The 25,332-nt window shown below is 31.3% G+C and overlaps 2 protein-coding genes across 2 annotated transcripts in view; one reads left to right on the top strand and one right to left on the bottom strand.

Moving 5' to 3' along the window:
* The first annotated feature begins 1,183 nt into the window (after window positions 1–1,183).
* On the top strand, window positions 1,184–20,068 carry LOC131847169 (integrin beta-nu-like). The gene is made up of 13 exons (XM_059196648.1): window positions 1,184–1,422; window positions 7,128–7,260; window positions 8,128–8,285; window positions 9,737–9,902; window positions 10,273–10,417; window positions 11,015–11,204; window positions 12,166–12,287; window positions 13,811–14,140; window positions 14,376–14,539; window positions 15,032–15,208; window positions 15,832–16,001; window positions 16,944–17,132; window positions 19,480–20,068. The coding sequence occupies exons 1-13, from the start codon at window positions 1,347–1,349 to the stop codon at window positions 19,842–19,844; spliced, it is 2,385 nt and encodes a 794-aa protein (XP_059052631.1). The 5' UTR covers window positions 1,184–1,346; the 3' UTR covers window positions 19,845–20,068.
* A 2,322-nt stretch (window positions 20,069–22,390) lies between these two features.
* LOC131847170 (short-chain dehydrogenase/reductase family 16C member 6-like) overlaps window positions 22,391–25,332 on the bottom strand; it is a 36,905-nt gene continuing 33,963 nt past the window's right edge. The window contains exons 5-6 of the mRNA XM_059196649.1: window positions 24,920–25,036; window positions 22,391–24,160 (exon numbers count right to left, since the gene is read on the bottom strand). Of these exons, the coding sequence (XP_059052632.1) occupies window positions 23,980–24,160; window positions 24,920–25,036 (298 nt within the window). The 3' untranslated portion in view covers window positions 22,391–23,979. The remainder of the gene's footprint in view (window positions 24,161–24,919; window positions 25,037–25,332) is intronic.

Below are 25,332 nucleotides of genomic sequence, written 5' to 3' on the forward strand. Positions count from 1 at the left end.
ATTACAACCAAGTACCAAATACTTACCTATTCAATTAATTTTTTAAATGGATTATAGAAAATAGTGTAAATATAAATAAATAAAATAATTCATAAGTTTGAAATAGCAATAGAAAAATGAAATTAAAGTTTCTTACCAATCTTTGTTGATATATAATCATAATCACCTGTGCCGAAGTGAACCAAATACCTAAATAGTAGACAAACAGGCGATTTTCTTAGAAAATGAGCTCATATTTGCGTTGCCATGAAGTAAGTGTGTGGTGTTTTATTGATTTAAGATAATGATAAGGCAGCCAGTTAGTTTAAGCAATTTAATGAAAATGTACCTATCTGTACCTCAGAAATCAAACATGTAGGTAGGTACCTATGTATATATAACTTATGACCTAATTATTATATGCAAATTTAACGTTATGATTTTGATTGTATATACCTAATCCTAATTGAAAAGTCTTAATTAAAAAATCGTTGAATTTAGCTATTTATTAGCTAATTTAGCTAGGAATGATTGCTTTATATGCAGTCTTGTAATTATTATTTTGAACAGATAAATTTAGGCACTTTTTTTAAATATGAAAACGGCACGGCTAACAAACTTACAGTTAACCTAATGGTTAGTGGTAACCGTTGCCAATATATACTACAGTTGCCTTTGAACAGCACTACGACAATCACATTAACACGTAACGCCCGTGATACCAATCACGTATTGTCATTCCTTAGGAATGGCTTAGGACTAATTTAATTTATTAGGATAAAAATACAGTAATATATCTTGCATAACAAACTATGATATAATGAATATATATACACATTTACATTGTTTGTTACTAAGATTTTATACCTCAATTTACAGTATATATCAGTTGTAGTTCTTATTGAATTCTTGTAAATTTATTAATTTCAATTAAACTTGAATCTTTAATAAAAACAAATATTTAGTTAAACTATATTGTTAATTATTTATAGCATTAACCATAATAAAAAAAAATTACCTGTAATATTTCCTTATAACCACGTTATGATTTGTTTAATTTCACGTTGGTTGTGCCTGTAATCTATTATCTATATACTCACAGTGATAATAGGAAAGTACTTATTTCAGGCGGTTATTCGATACGGTCTTTCGTACATGGTGTTGTATTTCGGCAGACATTCACTATGCAGAGGTGCGTCAGATGTCGAGTAGGAAAGACGCCGCTATGGGCCGCGCTAGCGTGCCTACCGCGCCGGGCCTTATCACGTTTATCCGCCCTTATCATTTACTCATCGCAAAACCGATCGCCTAACTATTACTAGTTGATATATGCACGTGCAAACACCTTCACACGAACGGTCATAATCATGACTGTTAGGCCTAAATTATTATTGTGTTATTTGTGTATATTTTTCGTGATTTACAATTATGTGAGTGCTGAAGGTGCGTATTGTTAAATTTTCTCGTATACATATATATATGTATATAGGTATAATTTGTGTTTATATCATATCTCTTTCTATGACGCAAGCGGTAGGTACAGACTTCATACGTTTTTTTAATAGAATTTTCTATAATAATTGGTATACCACGCAATTTGATACGTAGGGAATTGGAAATTTCATTACATGGTGATTTCGATGTCTTTATCCATTACAAATTACGAAATGAAAATATCATTGTTTTGCAAAGCATAAATAAGGTTGGTACTAGATTTAATTCCCAATTCATCAAAATTATGAAATAAATTTAATTTTTCCTGAACTGCGTGTTCTGGGTTTACCTTTTTGCCTAGGTAGTCTAATGGTTCCTGCATACCATCTTACATCCGATGGTAGTGAGTTCGATTCTCACTCGATACAGGTATTGGTTGCGAAACGATAACACTGTATTTATATCGGCGTACTCAAGGCCGAAGCGGACAAGGGAAGGACAATCAATTCCCCCTGAAAACTGTATGTTATGTACCAAAGAAATATATTTTTTGTTAGTATTATTTTGTTAGATATTTATCTATAAATTGTTTTGATTGATTAAACACATTTTTTTCATATGATACAGTTTTGGTAAACATTTTATAATTTTTAAAATAATAAATAAAGCTTGTAAATCCATTAGTATCTAACCATTTACACGTTTGTAGCAAAAATTTGTAAGTAGAAATGTCTCAATTTGTTTGCTCTACATTTTGTTTTTTTTAACTTACTATAGAAACCGCGATTATTTCATTAATTTAGTATGAAAAGTTCAAAATATATTTATTCCTAATTTGTTTCTTGGTAAAAGTGTTTCAGTTACATGAGTATTCAACTTGAGTTTTGATTTAGAATACCCTCTATCACTAACGTAAGATAATAAGTAATAAGTAAAGATAGATACTTACTCTATAATTTTAGTTAGCTACAGATTTTATTATGTAGGTTCCAGATGAAGATCAAAGCGTAAAAAATATATTTTATTTGTTTGCACAGTAAAATATATTTCATTTGCTTTATGGTATTTAAACGTGTATAAATTTATTAAACAAACGAGGCACATTTTGTTACATGTCATTAAACGAATTAAATAGTTATCTTAACTTGCACGTAAACATACGGCTTCAAAAGCAGATATTTAGATGCTTTAACTAAAATAGCCAAAACAGACGCGTGGCGCCGGAGTCCGGAACCCACCTGTTACGGACATTAGTTCTCAAAAATAGACAATATCCGAAATAGGGTTGACAGTTTTATTTTTATAGTCACCGCTCACTGCGTTTACAGCACTTCGTAAGTTTTTCTACACCAGAATTAAATATGTAGTCATATATACAGCAATTTGATACGTTTTAAGCGGATATCTTTTATTATCATTCGTAGAAAACTATATGTTATATATTTTTTTGCTAATTAAACAAGTCATCCGGTATAACACTTATGAAAAGTAAAACTGTTAATGTATGATATATATTACAGAATATCTTTATTATGGACATATGTATAATTTTACCCTAATTTAGACCACTGTATCCAAATCTCTTTGCTACTATTATTGTTTTGTACAAATATTTCAATGTAAACCGACCTGATTCTATGTTCTAACCTTTGTATAGGTACTTTATATCTTCTTCTGTTCATTATTCTCGATAACATTCACAACAACTGTGAATAATTTAACAGACTGTATTTTAAACCTGGCTCGGTGTATTTACTATAATGAATAAACAAAATGTTCCGTTTACACTATTAAAAATAAGTATAATCTCTTCATTGACATAGACCATACTATATGTAGTTTGAGAAAGGTGCGGTTTTGGCAACGTTCCTGATATTATGTTAACAATGTAGTGTCAGTAGTATAGTTATAAATAATTCAACACGATAAAGAGATTTTTCTTCTCCATCGAAGTATATTTATAATTTTTTGCTTATTTAAGCAAAGGTAAAGAACCTATATTTATAGTGTTGTATACAAATCACACATCGGATAAACACGAATTAACTAGGTAATAAGAGCTATAAGTGAGTAGTATATTATCGTTTTCTTTATGATGGCAATGATAAATATAAATTATCTGTGATTAGGTGTTACTTTTTGCGATTTATTTTTAGCTTTTTGCGATTTATTTTTATCTTTTAGCATTAAAGCTAATAGTTTAGTCAATGATCTCAAAAAGTTACTTATTTATAGTTTTATTATGATTAACTTTTATGCATAAATATCTATATTTTCGCAAAATAATAAGGAATTTTTATATCCAACAATACATACAGTATTTTCTATAATAAGTAATTATTAAAAATTGTTATGATTTATCTATTTTGGATTTGTACGTTATGTTGTAGGAGGTATTATATATCTTATGGAGTTGAAAATTATTTCTATAATTTTGTTTAGGTTATACTTGTTGTATCTGTTTTATATCAAATGCACCCGAAAAGTGATTCATTGGACAATCTATTTTGTTACCTATAGTATAGGTACATTTCATACATTCGAAACCACTAAATCGTAAACTGCATGTAACACTTCAAACATTTCAATGATTTAACTGTTTTATGCTAATTCTCTAATGAATTGAAATGATAGTAATCAATAAATAATACTATATTTATTTTACAAAAGAGAGCCATACGTTCTATTTATGGTATGGGTTCAAGAGAGTCATTACGTCAGTGTTTTAAAGACTCAAATATCCTCACCGTTACTTCACAATACATTTATGAGAATATCATGTATACGCGGAAGAATTTAGACAGTTTTAGAAAACTTAAAGACTGTACAAATAGAAACTTACGCAATAAAAATAAGCTAATTTTACCTAAATGCCGCCTGCACAAAGTCAGTAATTCATTCTATGGTAATTGCGTAAGATTTTATAGTAAACTGCCAGAATCTGCACTAAATCTGACAGAGAGGCAATTCAAATCTTATATTAAACAATTTTTATGTAAGAAAGCCTATTACAGGATAGACGAATTTATAGAAGACAATATATCAAGTAAATAATTAGTTTATTAGCATACAACGTTATAATTTGTTTATCTCATTGCTTTCTTGATTCAATTATTTTAGAAATATGAAAGCGTAGCGGGTTTTGTATTAATTGCCGCATGCATTCTTATGTGAAATGTGAATACTATAAACATCAGATGGCAATTGTGAGTAGCTATGACGTGGTCTGGTGTTTTGAGTAGTCATGCTCACTAAAATGTCCAGACTTGTGGCGGCGTGGTGGGCCGGGTCATTGGGCTCCCTAAAATATGGTCGAGCGCAGTGATGGCTGGCTCATCCGTCATACTCGTGAACGGGTGCTGCTTGTAGGGACTGGTCTGCTCTAATCACTATGACTGATTTCCTCTTATTAATTGTTTAACCAGTTGGTTATGTGTTCAATATTTTTTTCTTTTTGAGTATTTAATTGAATTAGTGCTAATCGGTGGTTTGTATTCACACACTTAAACTTAAATTGTAAGTAAGAATAAATTATTTAAAAGAGCAACACACAAGTTTCTTGCTTGTTCTTCTTGTGATGAGACAGCATTCCGAAGGAGCGGTAGATTAAAAAAAAAAAAAATGTTATGACTATTCAAAAGTGCTTCAATGTAAGTTTATTTGAATAAATGATTTTCTATTCTATTCTATTCTATTCTATTCAATGGCTTTACTAACTATGGGATTATTTTAATAGAAAATATCGGCGTATTGTAATAAATATATTAAGATAAGATCCTGTCAATTATGCATTACATTAAGTATCGCAACAGACAACAACTACTTACCTTTAATACTACAATAGTAGACAATCGTATTTAAATAAGTAATTTATTATGAAACAGACCTGAATATAGACTTTTTTTTACTTAATGGTAAATGGTAACCGTTGCCTTTTCGCCAGCACTATGGACTTCAATTTAACATCAATGCATGTTGTCATTCCGGAGAACTAAGATGTCATACCACCGTACTTCTGTAATTGCATTGCTTGTAAACCGAAACCTAAAGCAAGCTGCTCGGTGGCTGAAATAAGCGAGATGAAGGTACCCACATTCAGATCAAGACTTCATACAACTGAAAAATTAAATAGTTTATTAATTATGATACTGAATAAATATGAATACTGTATTTCCTATTATAAATATAAATAATTTTTTTGTAGAGTGAGAAATAACTTTAAATATCTAACACCGTCGTTGTTTCTTCAGGAAAACATAAGTCGTTGCCCCTACATCGTAATATAAATAAATTCTGAATAGGTTACAATTTATATTCACTTTAGAAAGAAACTGCTGTCTAACAAGTAAAATAAACAAAATGCTATTTTATTGACATAGTAACACCCACTAAGATTTGCGATTCAAGTAGTCTACCCACGACGTTAGTTTGTATGGCTATTATGTTTCTGTTAGATCTATATTTTAAACGCTACGAAGATAAATGACTCTGACCACCTCAAATGTGATTAGAGTCGTGAGTATTTATATTGAGTGGTATTCTAAACTAATTAAAATTTGAATAGTATGATGTTTTCTTCAATTTTCATAATTTTACTGTACTTAATGTGAATTACTTTCCTTTTAACTCATCTCACTTCCAATTTGTGACTGTTCGGTTAGAGGCATGATTACTACTAATATCGAGCACTTAATATTATGTAATAGGATAATAATCGTAAAATTGTTAATTAATGGATGTTCCCTCAGTGATGGCCTTATCACAAGTTTGAATCATATAGTTCTGAGTAACGTAACGACCAGTTCTAATACCCGACACGTGTTGGCTATAATATTAAGAATATTTATCCGTTACAACCCTCTAAATAGACCAAGTACTTATAGTTTATTATTAATGTAGGATTAATACTTTAGAAATAATAATGATATCTTGTATTATGTAATTTATGGACAGTAAGTAATTGAACCTGATATCGTTTACTCAGTCTTTTTCATTTCGATTTTTTATCACAGCTGGTGGAAAATATTAAAAAAACTATTTATGAACATCAATACACCGACGCTTCTAGTTTCGTTTATGTTTTACCATCTTTGAGTATTAAATTGTTTTAGCGAAGTGTGTGCCAGAGATTAAAATGGATTTTATTAATGAACTTCAAAAATCGACAATTTCTTAAATATCTACTTTATTCTACAAGGTAAAGACCAAAGATTTTCATAAGGAAATATTAAATACTTTTAAAAGAAAACAAATATCCATTAATCAAATTTATAATTTACTAGCTGTGACTGCGGTTACACCTGTTTTAACGACTAAGGCTTCTAAGGACTGTATAAATATTTTATATTTTATTTTTAGTTTGAAGTGAAACTACGGTCGCTGATTGTAAAAGACATATATTTCAAATTGACAATAAAAATGAAGCATAAAATTTTTAACATGTATATTGTATATAAAAAAATATAATAAAAGTTTAAAAAGGTGCGTCGTGCACAACCCCCATAAAATTTATAGCTTACTCTGATATTGCTATATTACTGTAAAGTTTCATCGAAATCCGTTCAGTAGTTTTTATCAGAGAGAGTAACATCGTGGATGGATGTTGTGACAACATCAGGATGTTTGCTTTTATAATATTAGTAATTAAATAATACCTAGTTCATAAGGTGATAAATCACATCATTGAAATATATTTTATATTTATGTTATTCTAGAAGAAGTACAAAAACAGATGATATGTGTGGAGACGAAAGAATGCGGAGAATGCCTCGTTGCAGGCCAAGACTGCCGCTGGTGTGCCGATCCCTTTTTTAATAACAAAGAACCACGATGCAATTTTGCTAATGCGTAAGTAGACATGAGTATTCCTTCATACTGTTCAAAATTAGTAATCATGCCATACAGAACTACTAAGATATATATAGAATAGATACAGGTGAAATAAATTCAAATAACATAATTTTACGCAATTTCGATTGTCAATAATAATTTTTCAATATTAAACATTTAAATTGTTATCCTATAATATTTCGTTTACAGTATAAGCACTAAATAGCACAACAATCTCAATATAAGAGATTACAACCAAGCACGAGCCATGGTATTGGTATTGCTCTTGGTATATAGGGACATTTTCCCACGACCACTCGCCGGCATTGGAGTGTCTGAGTATAAGCTACCCACTAATCAAGAGATCGCCATGTGATTGATTATTGATTGTGAATATTACACGCCCGCTGGGCGACTGCCTTTGAATACGTCCAACATGCTGAGTTGGGTAATTTCGTCTTCCGACATAAATGTTTTATAGATAACTTTCTTTGAGATTAGTTATCGTCGGGCTGATCCGTGTAAAAGGTCAAATTATAAGGGCATCCAAAACTTAATTAACTTCTGTTATAGTTTAGTTATTTGTAATTGTTGTACGAATATAGCCTGTAAGGCTTAGTCATAGATTTAAAGCTATTTGTTTCTAGTGCCGTCGTACATCATACAGTCCAGATTTATATCTAAACACGTTTTTTTACACAAACAATAGCTGGTTTGTATTTCGCTAATATTAATTTTAGTAAAGAAATTTAAAATGAAAGTCCCATATTCTATATCCATAGTAAATCCCACTACCCTAAATTGGTAATAATATTTAATCATGTTTCATATAGTTAATATAAGGTCAAGGAGGTTTATTTTATGGCTGAAATTAATAATTTACAGTTTGATAACGGCCGAGTGCAGTCAGGGTATGATTCAGCGGCAGGGGCCAGATATATGGGAAACTATTGAGAACCGGACCCTACAGGATGTTCAGTCAGAAGACCAAGAGAATGTAGTACAGATAAGTCCACAAAAAATGAGAATATCCCTGAAGCCTCGTAAGTATTGAAGCTAGTGAAAGTGATAGTGATGTATGTTACTTCAGTTTTCCGGGACGACAACACATGATGGCTTTACGGACATCACTTGATAACAGGTTGTCTGTGGTCCTGTTCATGTGCACAAGCAACATTTATAAAATTTTAAATAATTGGGAAAACTATTTTTTTTTATTATAAGAATTGCTTTTTAAATATATTGGCAAGAATTAGTCCTGTATGTAGACTAACTTTACAAACTCAATATACAAAATAATTAAATCATGTACGACATTTTAGAAGCTTGTGCAAGTATTTTTTTTACGCTATTCGCTTTTGATTTGATCTCCTACGAATTTATAACAATATACGGTTTAGTGTCTACTCCATAGCTAATAAGTACTTCCTGTTCCGCTGTTACTAGATACCTCTTAAGTATCACGTTTAGCGAAGGTTTTCGTATCAGTGAATTTAGTATTCTGACATTATACTGACAGACCAACTAAACGTTCGTAGATAATTATTAATTGTGTCCATGTAACGTACTAAGGCTCATTGCCATCCAAAGTAAGAGTAGGCCATGTACCAACCATAAATGGGACAGTAATACAGTGTATCAGTTGATGGTATTCCATTATATAATAATCCTCCAGATCTTCCACTTACACTAACATTTTATTTTAATGTTGAAATGAAGTTCAAACTTTATTTACTTTTACATATTTTTTAATGTAATTATTTTTGTAACTAAATATCAATTAATTATTTTATTATATTTCTATTAGAAATTATACGATAGTAGTGTTGTGGACTGTGTGTTTATCTTACGCGCCGGTGGTTCTTGTAGGCTTCGTGGAGGCGATACAAAATGAAAGCCGAGCCCTTTATAACAATTTAATTATATTTTTCCTAATTATTACACATCTAGGGAAATGTTCATTTTACGATGGCGGTCGGCTGGAAAAAAATTGCCATTGAAATATTATACAGCTGCCAAAGACGATCGTTAATTTATATAGATTTGAATGTGTCTTTGTTGTCAACTTAAAAAAAAAACAATATCTAAGTTTGAACGCAATATGGAACAGATTCATTTTAACCAGAGCCGTTTTGATACTCGCATTTCACTACGTTTGCTGAACTATAAATTATTGCATTGAGTTCTTGTATTGTAATAATATAATTTTGATTCAATTTAAGCAGTCGTCATAATGTAGGTTTTGATTAAATTTAGAGTCATAATAAATATATATTTCAGTTCAAAGGAGCGATCGAAGACGAATATAACGGAACGAGAGCAAAAAGACACCGAATGATTGAATTTATTTCACTGACTACTGTCGAATATAAAAATAACGATTAATATAAAAAACATTGACAGAATATGTTTACATATATGTATATAATAGTTGTTAAGAAAAGTTTTTCAGTAAGGCATTCATTAATAGTAAACTTTATTATTATTTTTGCAGGAGAATCAAAAGTAATAAAATTTTCATACAGACCGGCAAAGAACTACCCGTTGGATTTGTACTACTTGATGGATTTGACATGGTCCATGAAAGATGATAAAGAAACCTTGGTCTCATTAGGAGATGACTTATTGGCAATGATAAAAAATTTAACAGATAATTATAGGTAAGTTTGCTATGCTGTTTATTACTTGCTATCATTGTACAAAACTGCTATAGGCACTAGACTCTTTCTTAGGACGTGAATAGTCAACATAAATTGCCATTTAGAGTCAACATAAGCCGAGCTTGTAATATCGGTACGAGATTACTGCATATGTACATAAATATATGTATTAAAATCTTATATAACACTATGTCATATATGATATACATCTAATCTCACACCAATATCTCCAAATTCAATATACCTAATCCAGTCTACTGATTTTAGTAAGGTTTTTTGTGATTCAATAAGACGTATTCGTTAAAGAAAGATAACTTGGATAATTGTGCCTTATTGTAACTTTATTTCATCACTTATTCCTGTCTCCCAGAGTAGGATACGGCAGTTTTGCAGACAAACCTACGATGCCGTTTACGTACATGGATGAAAACCGAATAAACAACCCTTGTACCGTAGCCGATGAGAGCTGTGAGGCGACTTATAGCTTTAAACATCATTTATCGCTAACTACACAGGTAAATTCAATTTAATGAACCACTTCTCTCCTAATACGAATATATCTTTTCTTAGACTATTAGTATATATTAATATAGCAGGGAAGACACTATTATTATATTATTAATATTACCGAAGTAGTCTATATGCAAAGTCTCTGTTACACCTATTTCAGCTGTTAAGCAATTTGATTTGTAATATCTATTATATTTCAGTTAGTTTCATTAATCACCTAGAAGGCTAGGTGAAATAAAGCAGTATGTTATAGGAAGACGTGATATATTGTTTCTCCGGAATGGCTACACATTTGTGGTACCACATTTTGACTTGTCCGCGGTATTCGTCAATTGTATATAGACGACGGTTACCACTTACCATCAGGCGGGCCGTCAGCTTCTTTGCCATTGTAGTTTCATAAAAAATATTATAAGTATATTTTAATATTTAAAATGTTTATATGAAATATTCATATACTGAAGTAATAGAATTTAGATGTGACATTAATCGATTTTTATAGGAACTGGAGATCGAAGATAGTATAAAAAAAAGTTCCATATGTCTATCATTTCAGTTATTATTTCTCGGTTATTTCTTCGATATTTTTGTTTCTTTTTCAGGGTCATGAATTTATTGAGAAACTGAACAGCAGTTCAGTGACTGCGAATGTGGACAATGCTGAGGCACAATTAGAGGCACTGGTTCAGGTTATAACTTGTTTGGAAACCATGGGCTGGGCTAAACGGAGTCGTAAGATTGTCATCTTACTATCTGATGGTCTGATGCATACTGCCGGTGATGGAAAAATAGGTGAATATCTGTATTATGAATATACTAATATTGTTAGAAGATCCGCCATAATTTTATGTTTAAAAATATGTTAAATATCGGTTTCTATAGAATGTTTCTATAATCATGATAGATATATTATTGGTAACAACAATATTATTTTTATGTAAATGGAACGCCAAATCAGCTGATGGCACCCCGGATATCACGTGACGTGACACTCATGCGTTGCTATTCCAAAAGACTAAGATATTATGTCTCTGTCAAGTAATAGTAAAGGTATCCGAATTAAACTGTATAATCTTTGTATTTGTGTGATGGGTTTTCTGTGACTGTGACTGTATTAAAAACGGTTCTGAGTGACACTTCCTTCTTGGACTCATGGCCGATCGTAACAACATAAAATACCAAATATATAAAAACCACATCATCTTGCAGAAGCCTTCTATCCTGTAATTTTACTATCTTGTCTCATTAAACATTTAACTAAAACACAAAGCAAGGTGCTTGGCAGCTGAAATGGGTAGATAAATGTGCCTAGTTAGAAGGTTCTTTATAAAGACTACGTCTATCGCAGCACATATAATTTTTTTAAATACTAACAAGTAGGGTGAATATGAGTAGGTATAACTTGAAATTTGTCCTAGAAATAGAAACCCAACTTTAGAAGTGACAATATTAGTAGAAATTGTAACTCCTTCAATGGTAGTTCTTAACAAATATTTGTACCTGACGACCTGGATTTTAATCAAGATTCATTCAGACTTTTATGTATTGTGTCGTACGAGTAAAGAAAAAGATGAAACTAAACTTTTTCGATTGCATGAAAAAAGTTGCAGCGTGTAGATATGATTAAAAAAATGGTACTAGTTATACAATAATTATCTTGTTTGTAAATAGGTATTTACATAGGTGGGCACTATGCAGGAAACTTAACTTATAGCAATTTAATAATTTAATGCATTTATGTATAAATTTTTAGGTGGCACAGTTTTGAGAAATGACGAACAGTGTCATCTAGATGAAAACGGCTACTATTCAGAGGCTCTCAACTACGATTATCCGTCAATTGCACAAATATATAAACTGCTAGATACTTATAAGGTAATGTAGATACAACTTATGACAGAATTAGCGGTCTCTGAAAAGTGTTTAGTTAGTGTGTATAAATTTCTAAAAGTACGTGATACGAACTACAAAATTCGTATCACGTACTTTTAGAAATGCCACTAGTCGTAATAATTATTTATTTATTTGTGTTGATATTGACAAATCCTAATCCTGACCGAAAAATGTTGCCCGCGTAGTGCTGAACAGAAATCGAAATTATTATTGTAGGAAAATAAAATATATCAAATTTATCATTTTCACAACTTTAGATTTCTTTAAACAATTTAGCTTCATTTTTCTTATGTAATACGCTTAATTTTCAAACAATTTCTGTAAATATCATATACTGATACTACGTTACTTGCCTTACCACTCGCTAAATAAACATATGCAGCTGATATTATATTCAAAATGGCAAGTGTGTGCATAAGGCAAAGTAAAATTTATACATCTGTGTAAACAAAGAAATTGTATAAATTAACACCATGGTATAAATTAATCTTAGGTTTACCTATACGTATTTTTAAATGTTTTATGTTGCCATAAAATTAGTTCGTGTTAAAACCTGGTAAAGAATACAAATAATGTATAATGTATAATATTTTATATTTTATTATTATGATTGATATATATTTTTAAGCCTATGATGTGCACAATGTAAAATCATAATCATATATTTTATACCTACTTGCTTACCTAGTTATAGTCCAATATTTAAGACCCTGTGTGCAGGACCTCCTATATCTTGCCACTATTGATTAAAGTATTATATTCCGCGGAATCCAACACGTCCATAACTTATTCATTAAACTAGAACATAGTATTATGTGTGCTATAACCTACAACACAGTTTTGGAAGCAAATTACAGCGGATGATTTTAATAAATTATTACTACAATGTAGGCTTCTATTTGCTCTCATGCTCTCTCTCTTTAATATCTATATTATTAATACGTATAATATTTTCAAATTAATGGTCACTTTTGAGCACCAAAAACTATGCATCATACAATATATGTATAAGAGCTATATGGATATTATTAGAATTTTAACACAGTCATTCTATTTTACAAAAAATATGCAGGAGTCGATGAAATTTCGCACACTTATAGTTTATATTTTATATAGACAAGAAGTTCATAATGTTTATGTTTTTTTAAATTATGAATAAAAATACATCTAATAAAAAAAGCATTGCTGCTGTGTGCAATGCTTTTTTATTATTTTCATAGATAAAATAATATTACATATTACCACGTAATTGACACACACGCATATAAATTCTTTTGTATAATGCCTGTGCCTGTAATAACAGTACTATAGTTTTTGACAATAAAATCTTAATAAAGTACAAACTTATACTTTAAATTAATTATGGACGAATATAACTACGAATACTTATTTATACTTATTTATCAATTTATAGTAATGGGATATCCTAAAACATGTCCACCAGGTAGACCGTCCGCTTATTTGTCGGGCCAAATTGCACAAAAATAACACTGTTTTATTTCTAGGTCAATGTTATATTTGCTGTTACGGATGACGTAAAGACACATTATGATAAGTTACATAAATTACTAGAAGACTTTACATATATCGCAACTTTAGAGAAGGATAGTTCGAATATTTTGAAGCTAGTCAAAATGGGATATGAAGACATTGTGAGCGTCGTTGACTTTGAAGACAATTCAAAGTTAGGACCATTGACAATCAAATACTTTACCGACTGCGGAGTGGCAGGAGCGCCTTTTAAAGAAACTACTCGATGCGAAGGTGTCAGTTATGGCAGGACACTTAATTATGAAGCTCATATTTCACTGACAGCATGTCCTGAGTATGTAACGGTGGGTATCAGTAAGTAATAAATATATGAAATCTACGCTGTTGGTATCTCTAATATCGAATATATTGTGTATAGTTTAGGCACAAGAATATATTTTAACATGTTTAATCACGCCAGTTTCCTATACATTATGGGTATAGTACATTTCCACCATGCGTTGAAAGTGGTAATAAACAAAAGTAATCTCGCTATACTATGTTAAATTTTATACAGTTAATTCGCAATATAATTTCCAGACAAACCATACAATCAATATAACCGAGAGTCAACTGGGTCAGGATTCTTTGTCTGTGGAGGTGGAAATTCAGTGTGGTTGTCAATGTAAGTCTGATAAAAAAAAACATACATGCCCGGTAAATTCTCGGCCTATTTGCGGAGTATGCCAGTGCAACAATGGATGGTAAGTTATTTTTTAAACTAAATAAGTAAATAATCAACCTATGCGATTTAGTTTAGTCTATCTATTTTTGACATCAACAAACTATAAACTTTGTTGTTCATACCAATTTTGTAAATAAAAGTAATCTTATGCAATAAAATATAAAATATATCGTTGTAAATTTTCATAATCTTTTTTTCTACTCTACTTCTACTACTCTGGGAAATAATTCCGATCCAAAGTCGTTACACTGCTACTTTTAAAAAAATATTTATTAAATTAAATATCTGTTTCAATATCAGTGAAAAAACTAATAGACGTTGGTATCAGCTTATTCAATTTAATCTTGGTAATTCTGTAAAAAGAAAATTATAAAAAACGATAGATTATAAATACGATTAGTTTATATTATTATTTGAAATCGGTCTTGAAATAAGACTACAGATGTGCGGGGTATGTAATCATAATAGGTATCTGTAATACTTGCAACATTCGTGTATCTTTCTACCATAGGATGGGCACTGATTGCAACTGCAAAACTGAGGATGACTCGCCATCATTGGACCTATCGCAGTGTCGTAATAATAATGACACAAGAATATGTTCCGGAAATGGGGACTGCTACTGCGGACAATGTCACTGCGATACTGGTTTCAATGGAAAGTTCTGTCAATGCAAGACCTGTAACAAGTAATGACAATATTATTTACTATAGATGTAATTATTTAAGTGATTTATTGTGTATGATTACAAAATCTTAAGACATTTATCATGTCCAAACACAATTATATGCGAGCAGTAATATTTACCTAGATTTCAATGTATTCCGTATTATAAAGGTAGTTGTAATGATTTAGTAAAGTAACTAATATTTGCATAGCTATGACAGTGATGGAGATATTCAGTGGATAGATATACAGCAGTAAATATAATTCAATATGTTTTTCACCACTGTTACTTAGCAACAAGAACCCTAATTTTAAATGACTGATAAATTAACACAATCACATTATAAATAATATTATTTATAATGTGATTAAAACATTTAATACTTATTAATGTCAGTTTAATGTTCAAAGTTCAGGAGTGAATTTTTTTCATGTAATTGGAATGGCAAACAAGCTAACGCTCACCTGATGTTAAGTGAAAACCGTCGCCTATATACATGAACAGAACTACAGACATCACGTTATCACGATATCCGTGATAGCACTCATGCGTTACTATTCCACAGGACTAAGAAATCAACATAAAATGCCTCTTATCCTGTAACTGAAATTCGATACTACATTTACTACTGAGTTCGTTTTCAGGTCCAATAAATTAGAGTGTGGGGGACTAAACCATGGTACATGTGTTTGTGGCAAATGTCAGTGTGAAAAGGATTGGAGCGGAGATACGTGCGAATGCACTAAAAGTAATGCGACCTGCATCGCTGCTGACAGTGATAAAGTGTGTTCTGGAAACGGCGAATGCGTATGTGGTCAGTATAGAAATAATCTAAATAAACTCATTATAAAAACTTTTTAATAACCAAATTTTTTGTTATTCTACCACTCATCGGAACGCAGACTCAAGAAGAACGAGTAAGAAACTTACGTGTTGCTCTTTTGAGTAGATGTTATTTAATATAAATAAATACACAGCAACAAGTACGAGGCATGCGACAATCAAGATACAAACCGCTGCGCACTCAACCTTTGTGCGATCTGATAATATTGTCATCACTATGAATTTCAAGTTTTTTTTCTACAAAACCATTTATTATCGTTTACAAACACCTCAATTTTATAATAAGATGATGTTATGCCTCGTATCCTGTTCATTCTCATCTTTTGACCGAAAATAATAATAATAATATAATAATAATCTTAGGATAATTCACATAGCGCCATCTAGTCACAAGTTAAGCTATTTAAAGATTGTGTTACGGGTACTAGATAACTGATTCAAGTACATAGATAATTTTTTTTCGTAAATACATACATATTATACATAGAAAACACCCAGACCGATACAAACAATCATATTCATGAATACAAATGTATGTGCCGTGCGAGGAATCGAACCCGCGACCATCGGTCGTAAAGCGGTGTGCTAGACCGCTAGACCACCGAGGTCGTCGTATCCGAATATAGCATACAAAGCAAGCTGCTTGCCGGCTAAAGAAGGTGAGACTGTGGAATACTTTTACAAAGTCTACTAAGTAAAATTAACAGTAAATGTACAGTAGTGAGTAGCATTTTATTCATAATATCTTCCCTTGAGGAACCCCATTGTACGATAGTGAAAATTCTGGGTAATAAATTATATACGACTTGACGGCCGCCGATGGCTTTCATATTCTTCAAACCATTTGTTTAATTATAATGAAAAAATATATTTGGTATAGGTAAAATGTTATAGGATTACAAATTATTTCCAGGTAAATGTAAATGTTCGAAAAAAAATGGAATATCAATATACAGGGGAGAATACTGCGAGTCGTGTCCATCGTGTCTGAATCCACTGTGCGCATACGCAGAGCCCTGCTTGTCTTGCTACGTAAACGGCTCTTGCAAACCTACATGTGAAATTGTTACGAATGATGGCGTAGAGAACTTTAATGGAACAGGTAAAGAGCTACTTCTTGAAATATAAATTGTATTTCAATGTGCAGCAGAATATACTTGGAATTTTATTGATAGTGGGAAGTAATAATGACATTAACGTCTAGTATGAGGGAATCTGGAAACAAATTACGATCCAATAACGATTTATTCGGTTTGGTATTGATTATGTTTCATATGAAGACACAAGATTGCGCGTTTACCGCTAAAAAGCATCCATTTATCGTATCTCCTCAGTTTCTAGACACTCTCCTTGATGTGAAGCCAAATCTCGAGGTCTTTGGCGTTGATATATCCAGTGACGTTTAGTTTTGCGGTCATTTGAAGGACAAGGCTAAAATAGCCTTAAAAAAGCTTGGTGTGCTCAGTAGAGTGAGACGGTATTTCACAGCGGGGCGCAGATCCGGCAGCATATGGAATACTGTTCTCATCTCTGGGCGGGAGCACCACAATACCAGCTACTTCCATTTGACCGCATACAGAACCGAGCAGCCAGAATCATTGGTAATCGACGTCTATGTAACAGACTCGACCCAGGCGGCAAGATATTGCATCTCTGTGCATTTTCTACCGCATATATCATGGGGAGTGTTCTGAGGAATTGTTCGGATTAATACCAGCTGCTGAGTTTCACCACCGTACCACCCGCCAGAAACTGAAATACCATCCTGATCATCTGGATGAATGGCGGTCTTCCACAGTGCGGTTTTCTAGAAACTTTTTGCCACGCACAACCACATTGTGGAATCACCTTCCAGCAATGGTATTTCCTAACCGATACGATATTGAAAGAAAAGAGTTTATTCCTTTTTAAAAGGGTGCTCATGGGCGGCGGTAATCACTTACCATCAGGTGAGCCGCATGCTCGTTTTTCCCTGTGTTATAAAAAAAAATGAAACTCTACCAGACTAGTCTACAATAATTAGACAATAAACAACATATATTTTCTATTAGGTACGCAATGAATTTTTAGCTCATTTTTACTCATTGGTTGGCAATAAAAAGAAAACGGCGTAAACTTTTGAAGCAGATATATAAAAATGGTAGTAACAGTTATTAACTTTATTAGCAGAAAACGACTTTTCACTAAATGTAGGCTAATTACAATGGTTAAGCTCATTTGCGGTTTCTTGAAAGCGTAGTTGTATAAATGATATGATCTTACTAGGTATATTGTGGTATAGCGGTTAATAATCTATAGTCTGTTTAGAAAAGAAACTTGTCAGTATGAAATGTATTTTCTTACATTTTATATAAGGTACATTCTTAGTTAGTTCACTTAGTTTTTTTTCAAATATAATATACATTTACTACATGTACTTCCATCTGGATAGGCGAATGGCTAAGAAATCATATTAAAAAAACAGCAAAAATCATTTTACAGTCATACAGCAGCGGTACTTGCCACTAAATAAGGTCTACCTTGCTTTATCATTTGGGTAGACAAATCTAGATATAGGTGCGTGAATTTTTGGTTTCATGTTTGGTGGAGTTAACTATGTGGATTCTTTTTTAAATTGGCTGAGTTATGTAGAGTTATGACGAGACGACGGTTACCCCTTAACATCACATGGGTAACCGTTGTCTATATACAAAAACCGCACAACAGCATCAGTTTGTTATATGACATTCATCATTCCGGAGGATAAAGTAATTTCACTTCTTATTTCTCACCATCCAATCGACCCCTCCGATCGATCCCCCATCCAGTTCAAACGGGAATCGAAATTACGATGGCCTGAGCCGAGGTTCGATCCAGTAGCGGTGCCTGTTGTTGGGTGTTTTTTAAATACATAAAACACTATTTTATTTTACCAAGAGTGCCCTCAGACTAAAGTGTCCGTCAGGCTAGAGTTGTCCTTCAGCCGATCCATAAGTCCTTTCGCGGGTTTGGAGTGCCATCTGAATCCGTAAAAGCCAGCTGTGGCCAACAGTATTATAGTAGTAAAAAAAACCCTCCAACCGATACCGAATTTTGTACTGAATTCCATGAATATGATACAAACGAAATATTTCAGCATTTCTTGACATTGCATGACTTGAATATTTTTTTGTATAAACTCATAGCCACATATTTTAGGTACTACACCTACAACTTTTGCAAAATATTTTATAAAATATGTGTGCAATGTCAAGAAATGCTGTCTAGTTCAGGCTAAAATAAATATAATATAAAATAGTTTTCGGCAAGTTTGAAAAGATGAATGTGAGGAATTGCTCAAGACCGAATGTTAATTTCCTAAAACCTCATTAGTAATTAATATATTTTGTACAATATTTATATATGATCTAGTATACGTACTTTACCATATATATGAATAAGTAATGTGTCTTTTTTTTCTGAATTTTTAGATAATGCTGTTGTCTGCTGGAAACGCTTTAATGATAGATGCGATTACAAATACACTTACACGATGACTAATAATGACTTATCTACAATAGTACTCGTCATACATGATACTCAATGTACTGAGGTGACTACGGCGAGGTTTATGAATGTGGGTCTGTCCGTCGTAATATGTATACTCATATTTGGTTTTATAATGATCTTGTGCTACAAAATAGGCCAAGTAATTTCTGATAAACGGGCATACGCCAAGTTTTTAAAGGAAGTGGAAGATAGTAAATTTGGAGATAACCAAATAAATCCTATTTATAAGTCTCCGATATCGGAATTCAAGTTACCTGATGAATTTCCTAGAGATAAATTTGAATAGTCATTTAGATATGAATAAGATTTTAATAGTCGAGCCTTAGTATCAGCTTTAATAAAAATAACATCTTTTGATAATGTCACATACTTACTGAGTCCATTTAAAAACAATATTCTAACAGTGATTTTAATTTCTATTACTATAGCAAAACGAGTGAAATTACATTATTTATGACAAAAATATGCAACTATGGATTATGAAAATGTGAATGAACGTTATTTTCTTATAAGAGTTATAAGAGTAGCCTAAATCTGTTAAAAATAAGTAAGTCCTGAAATTGACAAGATACAAAAATGCTACTTAACTGAGTAAAATGATTTGTATAAATGTACAAATATATAAACGCCATCTTTAATTTCAATAATATAAATTAATTAACAATAGTAGATGGCGTATTCCATATAAATAAGAACAATATAAGTACAGAGTTACTCCTTTGGCGGCTATTTTTCTAAGATATCTTTAATATGACTGTTCCCACACATTTAATAACATATTGCGTGAAAAATTAACAAACAGGTATACAAACATTCAAACAGTATCCGCCTCGTGACGATTTTACGATTTAAGAATAAAGATTTTCTATTTTTTCTATGTTGACTGTGTTCGTAAGTTTCAATTTTAAGTTCAACCTCGTTACTGTGAATTTTTGTGAATAAATGAAACAATTTTAAGTATGGCTTGTTTTTATTGCATACATAAAATGTGGGTGATTTATTTTTCAGTTATTTTATTTATAAATGCTTTATCAAACTGCACTATATGGAAATACCAGAAATTAAATTAATATACAGTATTATACTAATTCTAAATACTCAGGTACCACCTACATTCTTCTTTGTGACAAACTATTCAACAGAAAGTTAAATATTAATCTGCATATGATAAAGTCCAATAATAATTACATATGAATAATGTATCAAAGGCAACTTTCAAAACGTAATACAAAAAGTTATAATAACTAACAAAGTCTCATATATCGATAAAATTTATAAAATACGAATTTTAACATCATCTTAGGGGTCATCCATAAATTTATGTCGCAGTTTAAGAGAAGGGGAAGGGTGATACTTGTCAAAAGTGGCAGGAGAAAGATTTGAACATCTACATTTTACTAAAATTATTTTAAATGGATATAAAACCAAACTAACTCAAAAGTATTGAGTGAATCATTTTTCGGTGCAAATATTTAAAATATTTTAAATAACAGTAAGGAGGAGTCTCGCAAATATGACTAGCTGTGACAAGGATGAGGGACGAGTCAAAAACCTTATTAAAATTTATGCGACGCAATTTTTGGATGGCCCTTAGCGTATCAACAAAAACAAATTAAGTATATCCCAACGTAGTCGTATGTAATCTTTTATGTGGTAGTACCTACCTAAAGTAAAATAGCAATTGCCCGTAGATTAAAATTTTGCTTACACCATTGTACAAACTATGTATTCGCTGTTGGGATCGATTTAATGTTAACATGAGCATTGGGTATTGCTAGTGTCACGACTTTTTGCTTAGGGGTCATCCATAAATTTAGTAACATTTTAAGCAGAAGAGGGAAAGGGCTCGATAAAATGTGACATAGTGTGGCAAGGTTCTAAATTCTAGATTTCGTGACGTGACATTTCAAAATCGAATATTACTAACTATTAAAACGAAATTTGAACTATTAACAAAGTATATAAATATATACATACATAGAATAAAATTGCAAGATATGTGACGTCCATCTCCCTAATATGGGGAGTATAACAAATGTGATCAGCTTTGACAATGAGGTTGGAAGTGGTCAAAAATCATGTAATCTGTGTGACGTAATTAGGGACATCCCCTCATTCAAAATCATGTTTTGTACTATGATATTGATATGCCTAATTATTGCAAACATACAAAACCATTACCGTTACCAACCAACCTTTTACGTAATAATCAGATTAGAAACGTTATTATTTCTTACTATTCTAACTATAACTATGTATCTATTATATACAATTCTTATCACAATTCCACAATGTTAGATACAGAATAAACTAAAACATTCCTTTTTAAAAAATATTCAGATCTGTAATATTTACAACAAAACAATTATATACCTAGCTACCATATGTGGAATAAGATAATTTAGTTGAGCAATAAAGAATGGTCTTATAACAATCTTATATATCTTTTCGTTTAGACTAAACAATAATAGAGGAATAGTGGAGAAAAAACTTGAAGTGTTCTTTTGGTCGACATCAATATACCTACATATATTATACTTGTATCGGTAGATAGCACATCAGCTTCCGCTAAGAATGAAGACAATCGTATCGTTAGTAGGCACGTACTTATCAATTGTACAAACCTTAAGTAGGTTCGTACTACATATTTATTTGTCATTTTTTGAATAGTCATTAGGTATATTTAAGATTTGGTTTCTTTAGGAAATGAAGCACCCACCGTAACATATATAACTTTGGAAATATTATAACAAGAGCAAAACCTATCGTAAAAAAACAGTATCAAAATTAATTTCAATGTAATTATTCACTTATTTTCTATTATTATTATTATATTTCACTATTTAACATTGCGGTTGAAGCCCTCAAATGTTATTACATTATGTTCATATAAGTCACGATTAACTTTTAGGTTTTCCAGTCTTATTTACAATTTTTTTCATATATTTGTCAGATAAATTTGATTTCTATTTCTTAAAGAATATGACTTTGTATTTCTTAATAATGTAACGAATTCGAATGCGAACTCGTTAGACTATTATGAAGAAATTAGAATCGAATTATCATCGTTAATTAAAATGGCTACGGTAATCGTTTATCATCAGATGGGCCGTATCCCTATTTGCCATCTACGTAGTATAAAAAACTGGGAAATACAGCGATAGGTTACTTAATACGACGTTCATATTATAATGGGTTTCTTACGGTACATATTTATATTTAATTGTAAATATCCACTTTAATGTTTATTAAATATATTTTTAAATGAGAAAGTGAGATTAAATGTAAAATGTACCATTTTCTCGTTACAGTTCGAATTCTAATACAAAAATGTTAAGGCCTCTTTAAAATGCTACAAATATTATATATAGACCACAGAAGTTTCGAGACGTTTATAACAGTTTAGTAAATTTTCGATACATCTTCCATCTATAAATAACGTAACACAATATTTGCTATCATCTCGCTTTCAGTGCGGCACCTAAATTTAGTATGTAATTAATAAACTTTATGGAAACAATTTATGTAAATTCGAATGTTTATTAAGAACAATTGTTCTGGTGTAGAAGATAAAATTACACCTTAGAACTACTCACTATTTAGCCTAGAACAGCAGTCTTGACAATTTCTTTTGTAAGTAATGATAAAATATTATATCGTTCATGTACATACACTTTAATATTATTATTATTGGGATATATTTACTACTTTAATATTTTTAAAATAAATTTCTATGCCTTCTTTATATTAGAAGTATGCAGCGATTGTCTTCCGTATAAAAATAATAATAAGAAATATAGTTAAAAATAATAATATCATTATCTCTAATTCTAAATAGAATTAGTAGATATAAAATAATAATATAAATCTCAACGCTATCTTTGTGTTGTATTTGAAACAACTAACCGTAACCATTGAGAAACTTTATTTTCCTCTATTTCCCATTCAATGAAAATATATTCTAAACTCACTCATGATTACACCTATCGGCCAGGTATAACTAGATATAGAGCATCTACTATTTTACACTAGTATTAAATTATTGTAACAACCAAGGTTTCAGAGCCATAGCACGCACAAGTGGTATTGTCACCGTGATAATTTCGTAATCGTTACGCATGTCACAAAACTTAATTGTATATCCTGAGAGTTCATAGCGGTGACGAAATATTCACGGCGATAAAGTTATCACTATATGCTAGCTCTTAAAAGGGGGATTTACATTATCAAATATATAATAATGACTATATCTACATTTTGGAACTATATAAACAGGAGAGAAAGAAAAACTAATATCTCTGGATAATTCAAAAGAGATTATAGAATTTTAAAAGTCTATCAATAACTTCACAAATTGATTTTATCCTGCTTTGATCCCATATATTAGATGACATATCACCCCCTAACGTATTTTATAATCGTCAAACTTGTCGGTCGTGTCGCTCGGGTGGAACAAGCGACATTGGTCGCGATTCGTGTTTGGTATGCAATGGAGAAGGGTTCGACGGAAGCAATGTTGTTGGGGAGTTTTGTGCAGAATGTGGCGCTGCGTCTGGTACGATCACTTTGATGAAGTCGCCTAAACACTTCCATGGAACAATCCTGAAACAAAAAATAACCGTCCATGACATAAAATCGAAGAGAGCATCTTTTACAGTCGTCAGTTATACACTAGTAAGATAATAATACCATATTTACTGTTATTTTTATCTATTTATTCGAATCATTCTTGATTACCTTTCAAATAGTATATAAATGGATTTAAAATAATTTAGAGATTAGACTCTAAAGGAGACCTGCTGATCTAATGGTTTTTCATGCTGCGCATATTAGATACTAAATTGTGAGTTCGATCTGGATGACAGCAATAAAAATAAATGTGTGTCTCAATTGATATGTACTTCATTCTCCGGTATACAAAGACCTATAATTGTACATAATCGTATATCTGGATACACCTGTCTCATTTATTGCAACTTCTAAGCAACTTGCTTGTGAAGCTGTGTTTATGTTGAAGGATAGATAGACATTAGGACATTACGCGGTACGTAGGAAGAACATCGTAGATCTCTAGAATGGCAGCGCATACCACGGATGTTTATCGTGCTGTCGTAAGGGACTAATTAATAATTAAGGGACGGTTAGTTAGACTTGTTAGACGTCAGTTCACGTGCCATTTTATAAACACAAAAAATAATATTGTACTAATTTGGTTTTTTGTATGGTGTATAATGTGTATAATGTTGCCAAATTACAATACATTAAAATTCATTCAGTTAACCAAGTCTAATTAAGTACATATTCGTGAGTTCGTATGTAAGTATTGTTAATTAATATTAAAGTGATATTAATTTTTATTACCATCTGAAGGGTAGTAGTACTCTAAAGAATCCTGGTATGAGGGCGACAGCTTCATTTGTTCTGATGGCCAGCACTACGCGATCAGCTACATCATTTGAGTTGAGCTGAGGAACTAATCTGTAGATAAGAAATAAATGTTATATTAAAAAAAAAATATGCTTTTACGTGAACCAATATTTCTAAGTTTGATAATAAAACAAACTTACGTGAACCAATATTTCTAAGTTTGATAATAAACTAAAATAAAAAATAACCCCAAGCCTAATTCGAACTAAGCTCATCATGTGATGGAGGAAATAAATACATAATATATGTATTTATTTAACAAATAAGGTTTTTAATTTTTAGTTATTTATGAAAGTAGTATATGTAAATTATTATTATTTAGGATTGAATTATAATTTAACAAATTA

The sequence above is a fragment of the Achroia grisella genome, unplaced genomic scaffold (assembly GCF_030625045.1).
Source record: "Achroia grisella isolate CSIRO2021 unplaced genomic scaffold, CSIRO_AGI_Agris_v1 utg516, whole genome shotgun sequence".
NCBI classification, from domain to species: domain Eukaryota; kingdom Metazoa; phylum Arthropoda; class Insecta; order Lepidoptera; family Pyralidae; genus Achroia; species Achroia grisella.

Excerpts from the sequence above, each read along its gene's own strand:
- LOC131847169 (XM_059196648.1), top strand. The coding sequence starts at position 1,347 with ATGACTGTTAGGCCTAAATTATTATTGTGTTATTTGTGTATATTTTTC. Across the intron at positions 9,903-10,272 it reads AATTTAACAGATAATTATAG|AGTAGGATACGGCAGTTTTG; the intron begins GTAAGTTTGCTA and ends CCTGTCTCCCAG. Across the intron at positions 17,133-19,479 it reads AGAGAACTTTAATGGAACAG|ATAATGCTGTTGTCTGCTGG; the intron begins GTAAAGAGCTAC and ends CTGAATTTTTAG.